Below are 13237 nucleotides of genomic sequence, written 5' to 3'. Positions count from 1 at the left end.
GAGGTGGATTCTAAGCGTATTATAGCAGAGCGCAAGGTGTAGAGGTTTAGGAGGGAACGCCAAAGCATAGGATCTAAGCGTCTGAAGACGAGGAAGTGGACAATAGGCTTTCAAAAGCAAACAACGCATTCGGCAGACTCTGCAAACGTGTGTGGAGCAACCACAACCTCAGAGCACAGACCAAACTTAAAGTGTACAAAGCCGTAATTCTCACCACCCTGGTCCTGTACCGCCATCATGTACGCCTTCTAAAGCACTTCCATCAGCGCTGCCTCCGCAGCATCAGGACCCGCTGGGAGGACCGCATTACAAACATTGAAGTCCTGGAAACAGCCAATATCTGTAACCAGCATCGAGGCCATCCTCCTGTAAAGCCAACTGCGTTGGGCGGGTCATGTTGCTCGGATGTTCGTATAGGTTATAGGTTGGTGGAAGTGTGGAGTAATTAGTTCAGCCATGAACTTATTGAATGGCGGAGCAGGCTCAAAGGGCCGAGTGGTCTACTCCTGTTCCTAATTCGTATGTTCGTATGGACGACAGTCGCCTGCCCGAGATCGTTTGGAAAGCTGACCACTGGTAAATGGAACAGAGGGACCCCATGCAAACGTTTAAGGACTCCATGAAGTCCCTCTCTGTGTGCCACATCGACCATCGCCATCGGGAAGCGCAGGCCACAGTGAAAGTGAAGGCGCATGGGGTCCAAGGTGTACTAGCTAGATGGATAAAGAACTGGCTGGGCAACAGGAGACAGAGAGTAGCAGTAGAAGGGAGTTTCTCAAAATGGAGACGTGTGACCAGTGGTGTTCCACAGGGATCCGTGCTGGGACCACTGTTGTTTGTGATACACATTAATGATTTGGAGGAAAGTATAGGTGGACTGATTAGCAAGTTTGCAGACGACACTAAGATTGGTGGAGTAGCAGATACTGAAGGGGACTGTCAGAGAATACAGCAGAATATAGATAGATTGGAGAGTTGGACAGAGAAATGGCAGATGGAGTTCAATCAGGGCAAATGCGAGGTGATGCATTTTGGAAGATCCAATTCAAGAGTGAACTATACAGTAAATGGAAAAGTCCTGGGGAAAATTGATGTACAGAGAGATTTGGGTGTTCAGGTCCACTGTTCCCTGAAGGTGGCAACGCAGGTCAATAGAGTGGTCAAGAAGGCATACAGCATGCTTTCCTTCATCGGACGGGGTATTGAGTACAAGAGTTGGCAGGTCATGTTACAGTTGAATAGGACTTTGGTTCGGCCACATTTGGAATACTGCGTGCAGTTCTGGTCGCCACATTACCAAAAGGATGTGGATGCTTTGGAGAGGGTGCAGAGGAGGTTCACCAGGATGTTGCCTGGTATGGAGGGCGCTAGCTATGAAGAGAGGTTAAGTAGATTAGGATTATTTTCATTAGAAAGACGGAGGTTGAGGGGGGACCTGATTGAGGTGTACAAAATCATGAGAGGGTGGATAGCAAGAAGCTTTTTCCCCCCCAGAGTGGGGGATTCAATTACTAGGGGTCACGAGTTCAAAGTGAAAGGGGAAAAGTTTAGGGGGGATATGCGTGGAAAGTTCTTTACGCAGAGGGTGGTGGGTGCCTGGAACGCGTTGCCAGCGGAGGTGGTAGATGCGGGCACGATGGCGTCTTTTAAGATGTATCTAGACAGATACATGAATGGGCAGGAAGAAAAGAGATACAGACCCTTAGAAAGTAGGCGACATGTTTAGATAGAGGATCTGGATCGGCGCAGGCTTGGAGGGCCGAAGGGCCTGTTCCTGTGCTGTAATTTTCTTTGTTCTTTGTGATGCTTGGAGATGCTACATCAGCAGTGCTACACACACCTTTGAGATTAAGCAAAGAACCAGCATGAAAGAGAAAGGAGGAGAAGGATAGATCTAATTACCCCAGCAGTGACTACACCTTCACTTGCACCTGCTGTGGGAGAATCTGCTGGTCATGGATAGACCTGACTAGCTACCAGTGGGTCTGCAACCGATGAGTACAACCGTCCCAAAATCTTTGTCCGTGAAGAAATGCCGAGAGAAGGCACTGAAGGCACAGCAAGGACAGGGACAGTGATGCGAGACCAGAGTCAGAGGAACTAGGAGTTCTAGGGATGGAGGTTAGAGAGATAAGGAGCAGGGGCCATGAAGGAATTTAAAAACAAGGATGAGAATTTTAAATTTGAGCCACTGGGTGACAGGGAGTTAATGTAGATCAGCAACAGGGGTGCTGGGCAAATGTGACTTGTTGCAGAATAGGATATAGGTAGCAGAATTTTGATTGAGCTGAAATTTATGGAGGATGGAGAATGGGAGGCCAGCCAGGAGAGAGTTGGATTAGTCAAGATTTGAGGTAACTATGGCATGAATGAGAATTTTAACAGCACATGAGCTAAGGTAAAGGCAGAGGTGGGTGATGTTAGACGTGAAAGTACGTCGAGGGGATATGTGGCTAAATAATTCACCAAGTTTGCAAATACTCTTATATAAAAGCAAAATACTGCGGATGCTGGAAATCTGAAACAAAAACAAGAAATGCTGGATTCACTCAGCAGGTCTGGCAGCATCTGTGGAAAGAGAATCAGTTACTAGGGGACATAGATTTAAGGTGAGAGGGGCAAAGTTTAGAGGGGATGTGCGAGGCAAGTTCTTTACACAGAGGGTGGTGAGTGCCTGGAACTTGCTGCCGGGGGAGGTGGTGGAAGCAAGTACCATAGAGACGTTTAAGAGGCATCTTGACAAATACATGAATAGGATGGGAATAGAGGGATATGGTCCCTGGAAGTGCAGAAGGTTTTAGTTTAGGCAGGCATCAAGATCGGCGCAGGCTTGGAGGGCTGAATGGCCTGTTCCTGTGCTGTACTGTTCTTTGTTCTTTGTAACTTTTTCAGAGTTTTCTATCAGCGATGTGGGAGTAAATGTAGATTTCCCCGTTACTGGGTGTCCACAGCACAGCTTGTATCAGAGCCCCCCCCTGAGAGACAGACCCTAACTTCAGGATCTCTGCATTAATCTGTGCTTGGTACTGTCAGGGAGCTGATGGCAGCTAACACTGACAGTTCAAACCCTCTGCTCCCCCTCTGCAAAATTCTGACCCAAGCAACACTTAAATAAATCTTCCGACTGCAGGAAATGAAGCAACCAGTTGTGGAATATACAGCCTACATTCAGGTTATTCAGGGTAGTGACACCAATTTACCATTGACAGTTAGATAAACTGAACTTTTAGTAGATTTCGCATCTGATGTTGTAACTTTAAACTCGTAGGTGCCTTCATCTGTCAGTTGTATATTTTTAAGGGATAATTCAGCAGTGGATTTGGAGAAGTTCACTCGGTTTTTAAAAGTATCTGAGATGAAAGGCATTGGAGAACTGGGTGAAAAAGTGAGAATTGATCTTGAAGTATTGTCCTGAATTATTCTCCATTCGACATTAAACACTTCACTTGGGTTCCGGAAGTTGTGGTTTAGAGGTAGCTGCACAGTTTGGTGGATGGTTCCATCGATTACTGTCTCTTGGGTTTCTGCGAACATGCTCCATCTGCCTAAAGAAACATATTGACATCATAAAATGTGGTCATCAGAATCTTCACTTGCCTCAAATATTCCGATCTTTCAGTAACTGATTTTTTTTATTCATTGATGGAATGTGGGCGTCGCTGGCCAGGCCAGCATTTATTGCCCATCCCTAATTGCCCTTTGAGAAGGTGGTGGTGAGCTGCCTTCTTGAACCGCTGCAGTCCATGTGGGGTAGGTACACCCACAGTGCTGTTAGGAAAGGAGTTCCAGGATTTTGACCCAGTGACAGTGAGGGAACGGCGATATAGTTCCAAGTCAGGATGGTGTGTGAGTTGAAGGGGAACTTGCAGGTGGTGGTGTTCCCATGTATTTGCTACCCTTGTCCTAGTTGGTAGAGGTCGCGGGTTTGGAAGGTGCTGTCTAAGGAGCCTTGGTGAGTTGCTGCAGTGCATCTTGTAGATGGTACACACTGCTGCCACTGTGCGTCAGTGGTGGAGGAAGTGAATGTTTGTGGATGGGGTGCCAATCAAACGGGCTGCTTTGTCCTGGATGGTGTCGAGCTTCTTGAGTGTTGTTGGAGCTCCACCCATCCAGCAAAGTGGAGAGTATTCCATCACACTCCTGACTTGTGCCTTGTAGATGGTGGACAGGCTTTGGGAAGTCAGGAGGTGAGTTACTCGCCGCAGGATTCCTAGCCTCTGACCTGCTGTTGTAGCCACGGTATTTAGATGGCTACTCCAGTTCAGTTTCTGGTCAATTGTAGCCCCTAGGATGTTGATAGTGAGGGATTCAGCGATGGTAATGCCGTTGAATGTCAAGGGGAAATGGTTAGATTCTCTCTTGTTGGAGATGGTCATTGCCTGGCACTTGTGTGGCACGAATGTTACTTGCCACTTATCAGCCCAAGCCTGGATATTATCCAGGTCTTGTTGCATTTCTACACGAACTGCTTCAGTATCTGAGGAGTCACGAATGGTGCTGAACATTGTGCAATCATCAGTGAACATCCCCACTTCTGACCTAATGATTGAAGGAATGACGTTGATGAAGCAGCTGAAGATGGTTGGGCCGAGGACACTATCCTGAGGAACTCCGGCATGATGTCCTGGAGCTCAGATGATTGATCTCCAACAACCACAGCCATCTTCCTTTACGCTAGGGAGAACTCCAGCCAGTGGAAAGCTTTCCTCCTGATTCCCATTGGCCTCAGTTTTGCTCGGGCACCTTGATGCCATATTCAGTCAAATGCTGCCTTGATGTCAAGGGCAGTCACTCTCACCTCACCTCTTGAGTTCAGCTCTTTTGTCCATGTTTGACCCAAGGCTATAATGGGGTCAGGGGCTGAGTGGCCCTGGCGGAACCCAAACTGAGCATCACTGAGCAGGTTATTGCTAAGCAAGTGCCACTTGATGGCACTGTTGAAAACACCTTCCATCACTTTACTGATGATTGAGAGTAGACTGGTGAAGCGACAACACAGGGCTACCTGCATGCCAAACTGCGTAAGCAGCATGCGATAGACAGAGCTAAGCGATCCCATAACCAACAGATCAGATCGAAGCTCTGCAGTCGTGCCACATCCAGCCGTGAATGGTTGTGAACAATTAAACAGCTAACTGGAGGAGGTAGCTCCACAAATATCCCTAACCTCAATGATGGGGGAGCCCAGCACATCAGTGCGAAAGATAAGGCTGAAGCATTTGCAACAATCTTCAGCCAGAAGTGCCGAGTTGATGATCCATCTCGGCCTCCTCCTGAAGTCTCCAGCATCACAGATACCAGACTTCAGCCAATTCGATTCACTCTGCGTGATATTAAGAAACGACTGAAGGCACTGGATACTGCAAAGGCTATGGGCCCTGACAACATTCTGGCAATACTACTGAAGACCTGTGCTCCAGAACTTGCCGCGTCCCTAGCCAAGCTATTCCAGTACAGCTACAACACTGGCATCTATCCGGCAATGTAGAAAGTTGCCCAGATATGTCCTGTACACAAAAAGCAGGACAAGTCCAACCTGGCCAATTACCGCCCCATCAGTCTACTCTCAATCATCAGCAAAGCGATGGAAGGTGTCATCAACAGTGCTATCAAGAGGCACTTGCTTAACAATAACCTGCTCAGTGACGCTCAGTTTGGGTTCCACCAGGGCCACTCAGCTCCTGACCTCATTACAGCCTTGGTTCAAACATGGACAAAAGAGCTGAACTCAAGAGGTGAGGTGAGAGTGACTGCCCTTGACATCAAGGCAGCATTTGATCGAGTATGACATCAAGGAGACCTAGTAAAACTGAAGTCAATGGGAATCAGGGGGAAAACTCTCTGCTGGTTGCAGTCATACCTAGCACAAAGGAAGATGGCTGTGGTTGTTGGAGGTCAATCATCTCAGCCCCAGGACATCACTGCTGGAGTTCCTCGGGGTAATGTACTAGGCCCAACCATCTTCAGCTGCTTCATCAATGACCTTCCTTCAATCAAAAGGTCAGAAGTGGGGAGGTTCGCTGATGATTGCACACTGTTCAGCACCATTCGTGACTCCTCAGATACTGAAGCAGTCCGTGTAGAAATGCAGCAAGACCTGGACAATATCCAAGTTTGGGCTGATAAGTGGCAAGTAACATTCGTGCCACACAAGTGCCAGACAATGACCATCTCTGACAAGAGAGAATCTAACCATCTCCCCTTGACATTCAATGGCATTATCATTGCTGAATACCCCACTATCAACATCCTAAGGGCTACCATTGATCAGAAACTGAACTGGAGTAGCCATATAAATACAGTGGCTACAAGAGCAGGTCAGAGGCTAGGATTCCTGCGGCGAGTAACTCACCTCCTGACTCCCCAAAGCCTGTCCACCATCGACAAGGCACAAGTCAGGAGTGTGATGGAATACTCTCCACTTGCCTGGATGGGTGCAGCTCCAACAACACTCAAGAAGCTCGACACCATCCAGGACAAAGCAGCCCGCTTGTTTGGCACCCCATCTGCAAACATTCACTTCCTCCACCACTGACGCACAGTGGCAGCAGTGTGTACCATCTACAAGATGCACTGCAGCAATACACCAAGGCTCCTTCGACAGCACAGATGGTGCCTGACCTGTTGAGTATTTCCAGCACTTGCTGTTTTTATTAACTCTGTTTCTCTCTCCACAGACGCTGCCTGACCTGCTGAGTATTTCCAGCACTCGCTGTTTTTATTAACTCTGTTTCTCTCTCCACAGACACTGTCTGACCTGCTGAGTATTTCCAGCACTTGCTGTTTTTATTAACTCTGTTTCTCTCTACACAGACACTGCCTGACCTGCTGAGTATTTCCAGCACTTGCTGTTTTTATTAACTCTGTTTCTCTCTCCACAGACGCTGCCCGACCTGCTGAGTATTTCCAGCACTCTCTGTTTTTATTAACTCTGTTTCTCTCTCCAAAGACACTGCCTGACCTGCTGAGTATTTCCAGCACTTGCTGTTTTTATTAACTCTGTTTCTCTCTCCACAGACACTGCCTGACCTGCTGAGTATTTCCAGCACTCTCTGTTTTTATTAACTCTGTTTCGCTCTCCACAGACGCTGCCTGACCTGCTGAGTATTTCCAGCACTCGCTGTTTTTATTAACTCTGTTTCTCTCTCCACAGACACTGCCTGACCTGCTGAGTATTTCCAGCACTTGCTGTTTTTATTAACTCTGTTTCTCTCTCCACAGACGCTGCCCGACCTGCTGAGTATTTCCAGCACTTGCTGTTTTTATTAACTCTGTTTCTCTCTCCACAGATGCTGCCCGACCTGCTGAGTATTTCCAGCACTTGCTGTTTTTATTAACTCTGTTTCTCTCTCCACAGATACTGCCTGACCTGCTGAGTATTTCCAGCACTCTCTGTTTTTATTAACTCTGTTTCTCTCTCCACAGATACTGCCTGACCTGCTGAGTATTTCCAGCACTCGCTGTTATTATTAAATTTGTTTCTCTCTCCACAGACACAGCCTGTCCTGCTGAGTATTTCCAGCACTTGCTGTTTTTATTAACTCTGTTTCTCTCTCCACAGACGCTGCCCGACCTGCTGAGTATTTCCAGCACTTGCTGTTTTTATTAACTCTGTTTCTCTCTCCACATACGCTGCCTGACCTGCTGAGTATTTCCAGCACTTGCTGTTTTTATTAACTCTGTTTCTCTCTCCACAGACGCTGCCCGACCTGCTGAGTATTTCCAGCACTCTCTGTTTTTATTAACTCTGTTTCTCTCTCCACAGACGCTGCCTGACCTGCTGAGTATTTCCAGCACTTGCTGTTTTTATTAACTCTGTTTCTCTCTCCACAGACACTGCCCGACCTGCTCAGTATTTCCAGCACTTGCTGTTTTTATTAACTCTGTTTCTCTCTCCACAGACACTGTCTGACCTGCTGAGTATTTCCAGCACTTGCTGTTTTTATTAACTCTGTTTCTCTCTCCACAGACACTGCCTGACCTGCTGAGTATTTCCAGCACTCTCTGTTTTTATTAACTCTGTTTCTCTCTCCACAGACGCTGCCTGACCTGCTGAGTATTTCCAGCACTTGCTGTTTTTATTAACTCTGTTTCTCTCTCCACAGACACTGCCCGACCTGCTCAGTATTTCCAGCACTTGCTGTTTTTATTAACTCTGTTTCTCTCTCCACAGACACTGTCTGACCTGCTGAGTATTTCCAGCACTTGCTGTTTTTATTAACTCTGTTTCTCTCTCCACAGACACTGCCTGACCTGCTGAGTATTTCCAGCACTTGCTGTTTTTATTAACTCTGTTTCTCTCTCCACAGACACTGCCTGACCTGCTGAGTATTTCCAGCACTTGCTGTTTTTATTAACTCTGTTTCTCTCTCCACAGACGCTGCCCGACCTGCTGAGTATTTCCAGCACTTGCTGTTTTTATTAACTCTGTTTCTCTCTCCACAGATGCTGCCCGACCTGCTGAGTATTTCCAGCACTCGCTGTTTTTATTAACTCTGTTTCTCTCTCCACAGACGCTGCCCGACCTGCTGAGTATTTCCAGCACTTGCTGTTTTTATTAACTCTGTTTCTCTCTCCACAGACGCTGCCTGACCTGCTGAGTATTTCCAGCACTTGCTGTTTTTATTAACTCTGTTTCTCTCTCCACAGATACTGCCTGCCCTGCTGAGTATTTCCAGCACTCTCTGTTTCTATTAACTCTGTTTCTCTCTCCACAGATACTGCCTGCCCTGCTGAGTATTTCCAGCACTTGCTGTTTTTATTAACTCTGTTTCTCTCTCCACAGACGCTGCCCGACCTGCTGAGTATTTCCAGCAGTCACTGTTTTTATTAACTCTGTTTCTCTCTCCACAGACGCTGCCTGACCTGCTGAGTATTTCCAGCACTTGCTGTTTTTATTAACTCTGTTTCTCTCTCCACAGACACTGCCTGACCTGCTGTGTGTATCCAGCACTTGCTGTTTTTATTAACTCTGTTTCTCTATCCACAGACACTGTCTGACCTGCTGAGTATTTCCAGCACTTGCTGTTTTTATTAACTCTGTTTCTCTGTCCACAGACGCTGCCTGACCTGCTGAGTATTTCCAGCACTTGCTGTTTTTATTAACTCTGTTTCTCTCTCCACAGACACTGCCCGACCTGCTGAGTATTTCCAGCACTTGCTGTTTTTATTAACTCTGTTTCTCTATCCACAGACACTGTCTGACCTGCTGAGTATTTCCAGCACTTGCTGTTTTTATTAACTCTGTTTCTCTCTCCACAGTCGCTGCCTGACCTGCTGAGTATTTCTAGCAGTCGCTGTTTTTATTAAACAAAGAACAAAGAACAAAGAAAATTACAGCACAGGAACAGGCCCTTCGGCCCTCCAAGCCTGCGCCGATCCAGATCCTCTATCTAAACCTGTCGCCTATTTTCTAAGGGTCTGTATCTCTTTGCTTCCAACCATTCATCTATCTGTCTAGATACATCTTAAAAGACGCTATCGTGCCCGCGTCTACCACCTCCGCTGGCAACGCGTTCCAGGCACCCACCAAGCTCTGCGTAAAGAACTTTCCACGCATATCCCCCCTAAACTTTTACCCTCTCACTTTTAACTCGTGACCCCTAGTAATTGAATCCCCCACTCTGGGGAAAAAGCTTCTTGCTATCCACCCTGTCTATACCTCTCATGAATTTGTACACCTCAATCAGGTCACACCTCAACCTCCGTCTTTCTAATGAAAATAATCCATATCTACTCAACCTCTCTTCATAGCTAGCGCCCTCCATACCAGGCAACATCCTGGTGAACCTCCTCTGCACCCTCTCCAAAGCATCTACATCCTTTTGGTAATGTGGCGACCAGAACTGCACGCAGTATTCCAAATGTGGCCGAACCAAAGTCCTATACAACTGTAACATGACCTGCCAACTCTTGTACTCAATACCCCGTCCGATGAAGGAAAGCATGCCGTATGCCTTCTTGACCACTCTATTGACCTGCATTGCCACCTTCAGGGAACAATGGACCTGAACACCCAAATCTCTCTGGACATCAATTTTCCCCAGGACTTTTCCATTTACTGTATAGTTCACTCTTGAATTGGATCTTCCAAAATGCATCACCTCGCATTTGCCCTGATTGAACTCCATCTGCCATTTCTCTGCCCAACTCTCCAGTCTATCTATATTCTGCTCTATTCTCTGACAGTCCCCTTCACTATCTGCTACTCCACCAATCTTAGTGTCGTCTGCAAACTTGCTAATCAGACCACCTATACTTTCCTCCAAATCATTTATGTATATCACAAACAACAGTGGTCCCAGCACGGATCCCTGTGGAACACCACTGGTCACACATCTCCATTTTGAGAAACTCCCTTCCACTACTACTCTCTGTCTCCTGTTGCCCAGCCAGTTCTTTATCCATCTAGCTAGTATACCCTGGACCCCATGCGACTTCACTTTCTCCATCAGCCTACCATGGGGAACCTTATCAAACGCCTTACTGAAGTCCATGTATATGACATCTACAGCCCTTCCCTCATCAATCAACTTTGTCACTTCCTCAAAGAATTCTATTAAGTTGGTAAGACATGACCTTCCCTGCACAAAACCATGTTGCCTATCACTGATAAGCTCATTTTCTTCCAAATGGGAATAGATCCTATCACTCAGTATCTTCTCCAGCAGCTTCCCTACCACTGACGTCAGGCTCACCGGTCTATAATTACCTGGATTTTCCCTGCTACCCTTCTTAAACAAGGCGACAACATTAGCAATTCTCCATTCCTCTGGGACCTCACCCGTGTTTAAGGATGCTGCAAAGATATCTGTTAAGGCCCCAGCTATTTCCTCTCTCGCTTCCCTCAGTAACCTGGGATAGATCCCATCCGGACCTGGGGACTTGTCCACCTTAATGCCTTTTAGAATACCCAACACTTCCTCCCTCCTTATGCTGACTTGACCTAGAGTAATCAAGCATCTGTCCCTAACCTCAACATCCGTCATGCCCCTCTCCTCGGTGAATACCGATGCAAAGTACTCGTTTAGAATCTCACCCATTTTCTCTGACTCCACGCATAACTTTCCTCCTTTGTCCTTGAGTGGGCCAATCCTTTTTCTAGTTGCCCTCTTGCTCCTTATATATGAATAAAAGGCTTTGGGATTTTCCTTAACCCTGTTTGCTAAAGATATTTCATGACCCCTTTTAGCCCTCTTAATTCCTCGTTTCAGATTGGTCCTACATTCCCGATATTCTTTCAAAGCTTCGTCTTTCTTCAGCCTCCTAGACCTTATGTATGCTTCCTTTTTCCTCTTAGCTAGTCTCACAATTTCACCTGTCATCCATGGTTCCCTAATCTTGCCATTTCTATCCCTCATTTTCACAGGAACATGTCTCTCCTGCACGCTAATCAACCGCTCTTTAAAAGCCTCCCACATATCAAATGTGGATTTACCTTCAAACAGCTGCTCCCAATATACATTCCCCAGCTCCTGCCGAATTTTGGTATAGTTGGCCTTCCCCCAATTTAGCACTCTTCCTTTAGGACCACTCTCGTCTTTGTCCATGAGTATTTTAAAGCTTACGGAATTGTGATCACTATTCCCAAAGTAGTCCCCTACTGAAACTTCAACCACCTGGCCGGGCTCATTCCCCAACACCAGGTCCAGTATGGCCCCTTCCCGAGTTGGATTATTTACATACTGCTCTAGAAAACCCTCCTGGATGCTCCTTACAAATTCTGCTCCATCTAGACCTCTAACACTAAGTGAATCCCAGTCAATGTAGGGAAAATTAAAATCTCCTTTCACCACCACCCTGTTGCTCCTACATCTTTCCATAATCTGTTTACATATTTGTACCTCTATCTCACGCTCGCTGTTGGGAGGCCTGTAGTACAGCCCCAACATTGTTACCGCACCCTTCCTATTTCTGAGTTCTGCCCATATTGCCTCACTGCTCGAGTCCTCCATAGTGCCCTCCTTCAGCACAGCTGTGATATCCTCTTTGACCAGTAATGCAACTCCTCCACCCCTTTTACCTCCCTCTCTAACCCGCCTGAAGCATCGATATCCTGGGATATTTAGTTGCCAATCATGCCCTTCCCTCAACCAAGTCTCAGTAATAGCAATAACATCATACTCCCAGGTACTAATCCAAGCCCTAAGTTCATCTGCCTTACCTACTACACTTCTTGCATGAAAACAAATGCACCTTAGACCACCAGTCCCTTTGCGTACATCATCTTCTCCCTGTCTACTCTTTCCCTTAGTCACGCTGACTTAATTATCTAGTTCCTTACAGGCTTTAGTTACTACCTCCTTACTGTCCACTGACCTCCTCATTTGGTTCCCATCCCCCTGCCACATTAGTTTAAACCCTCCCCAACAGCGTTAGCAAAAGCACCCCCAAGGACATTGGTTCCAGTCCGGCCCAGGTGTAGACCGTCCAATTTGTAATAGTCCCAGCTCCCCCAGAACCGGTCCCAATGTCGCAAAAATCTGAACCCCTCCCTCCTGTTCCTCTGTTAACTTAACTCTGTTTCTCTCTCCACAGACGCTGCCTGACCTGCTGAGTATTTCCAGCACTTGCTGTTTTTATTAACTCTGTTTCTCACTCCACAGACACTGCCTGACCTGCTGAGTATTTCCAGCACTTGCTGTTTTTATTAACTCTGTTTCTCTCTCCACAGACGCTGCCTGACCTGCTAAGTATTTCCAGGACTTGCTGTTTTTATTTCAGATTTGCAGCATCTGCAGTATCTTATTTTTATTTTAGAGATAGAGATGAGCTGGATGATGTCTTTTTCCTTGGCAGACAAAACCAACTGTCTTCAAAACAGTTCACATCACAACTGACAACAGCTCAGAAGCGATAAAAACATCTCCTGACCCTCATATATCATGACTTCTCATTTCTCTGTCATCATCTCCCCCAAGTCACCAAGGTTTCTGTTGTTTATTTATCTTATGACATGTGACTTCCATTAACGGTTGTTTTGATCACAACATCTCAAGTGTCCCCTCAATGAACTGAAAAAGGAAGAATCCAGCAACTATGAAATCTTCAGCCTTCCAAAAAAAAATTTCATTTCCACAATTTAATATAAGCCTTCAAAAATATCCAACTAAAAAAGCACTTTTATGTTTCTAACAAGCTTGCATTCATAATCTCTTTTCCCTTTATTTATCAGTTTTTGGTCATCCTTTGCTTGATTCTAAATTGCTCCCAATCCCAATGGCTTCCCACTTTTTCT

The 13237-nt window shown here is 46.3% G+C and overlaps 1 protein-coding gene across 2 annotated transcripts in view; it reads right to left on the bottom strand.

Moving 5' to 3' along the window:
* LOC137366737 (HEPACAM family member 2-like) overlaps nucleotides 1-13237 on the bottom strand; it is a 230694-nt gene that overhangs the window by 145278 nt on the left and 72179 nt on the right. For both annotated transcript variants that reach the window (XM_068028394.1, XM_068028395.1), the window contains exon 2: nucleotides 3201-3545. In XM_068028394.1, the coding sequence (XP_067884495.1) occupies nucleotides 3201-3545 (345 nt within the window). The remainder of the gene's footprint in view (nucleotides 1-3200; nucleotides 3546-13237) is intronic.

This window comes from Heterodontus francisci, unplaced genomic scaffold, assembly GCF_036365525.1.
Source record: "Heterodontus francisci isolate sHetFra1 unplaced genomic scaffold, sHetFra1.hap1 HAP1_SCAFFOLD_901, whole genome shotgun sequence".
NCBI lineage: Eukaryota > Metazoa > Chordata > Chondrichthyes > Heterodontiformes > Heterodontidae > Heterodontus > Heterodontus francisci.
This window is presented reverse-complemented; position numbering and strand designations above follow the sequence as displayed.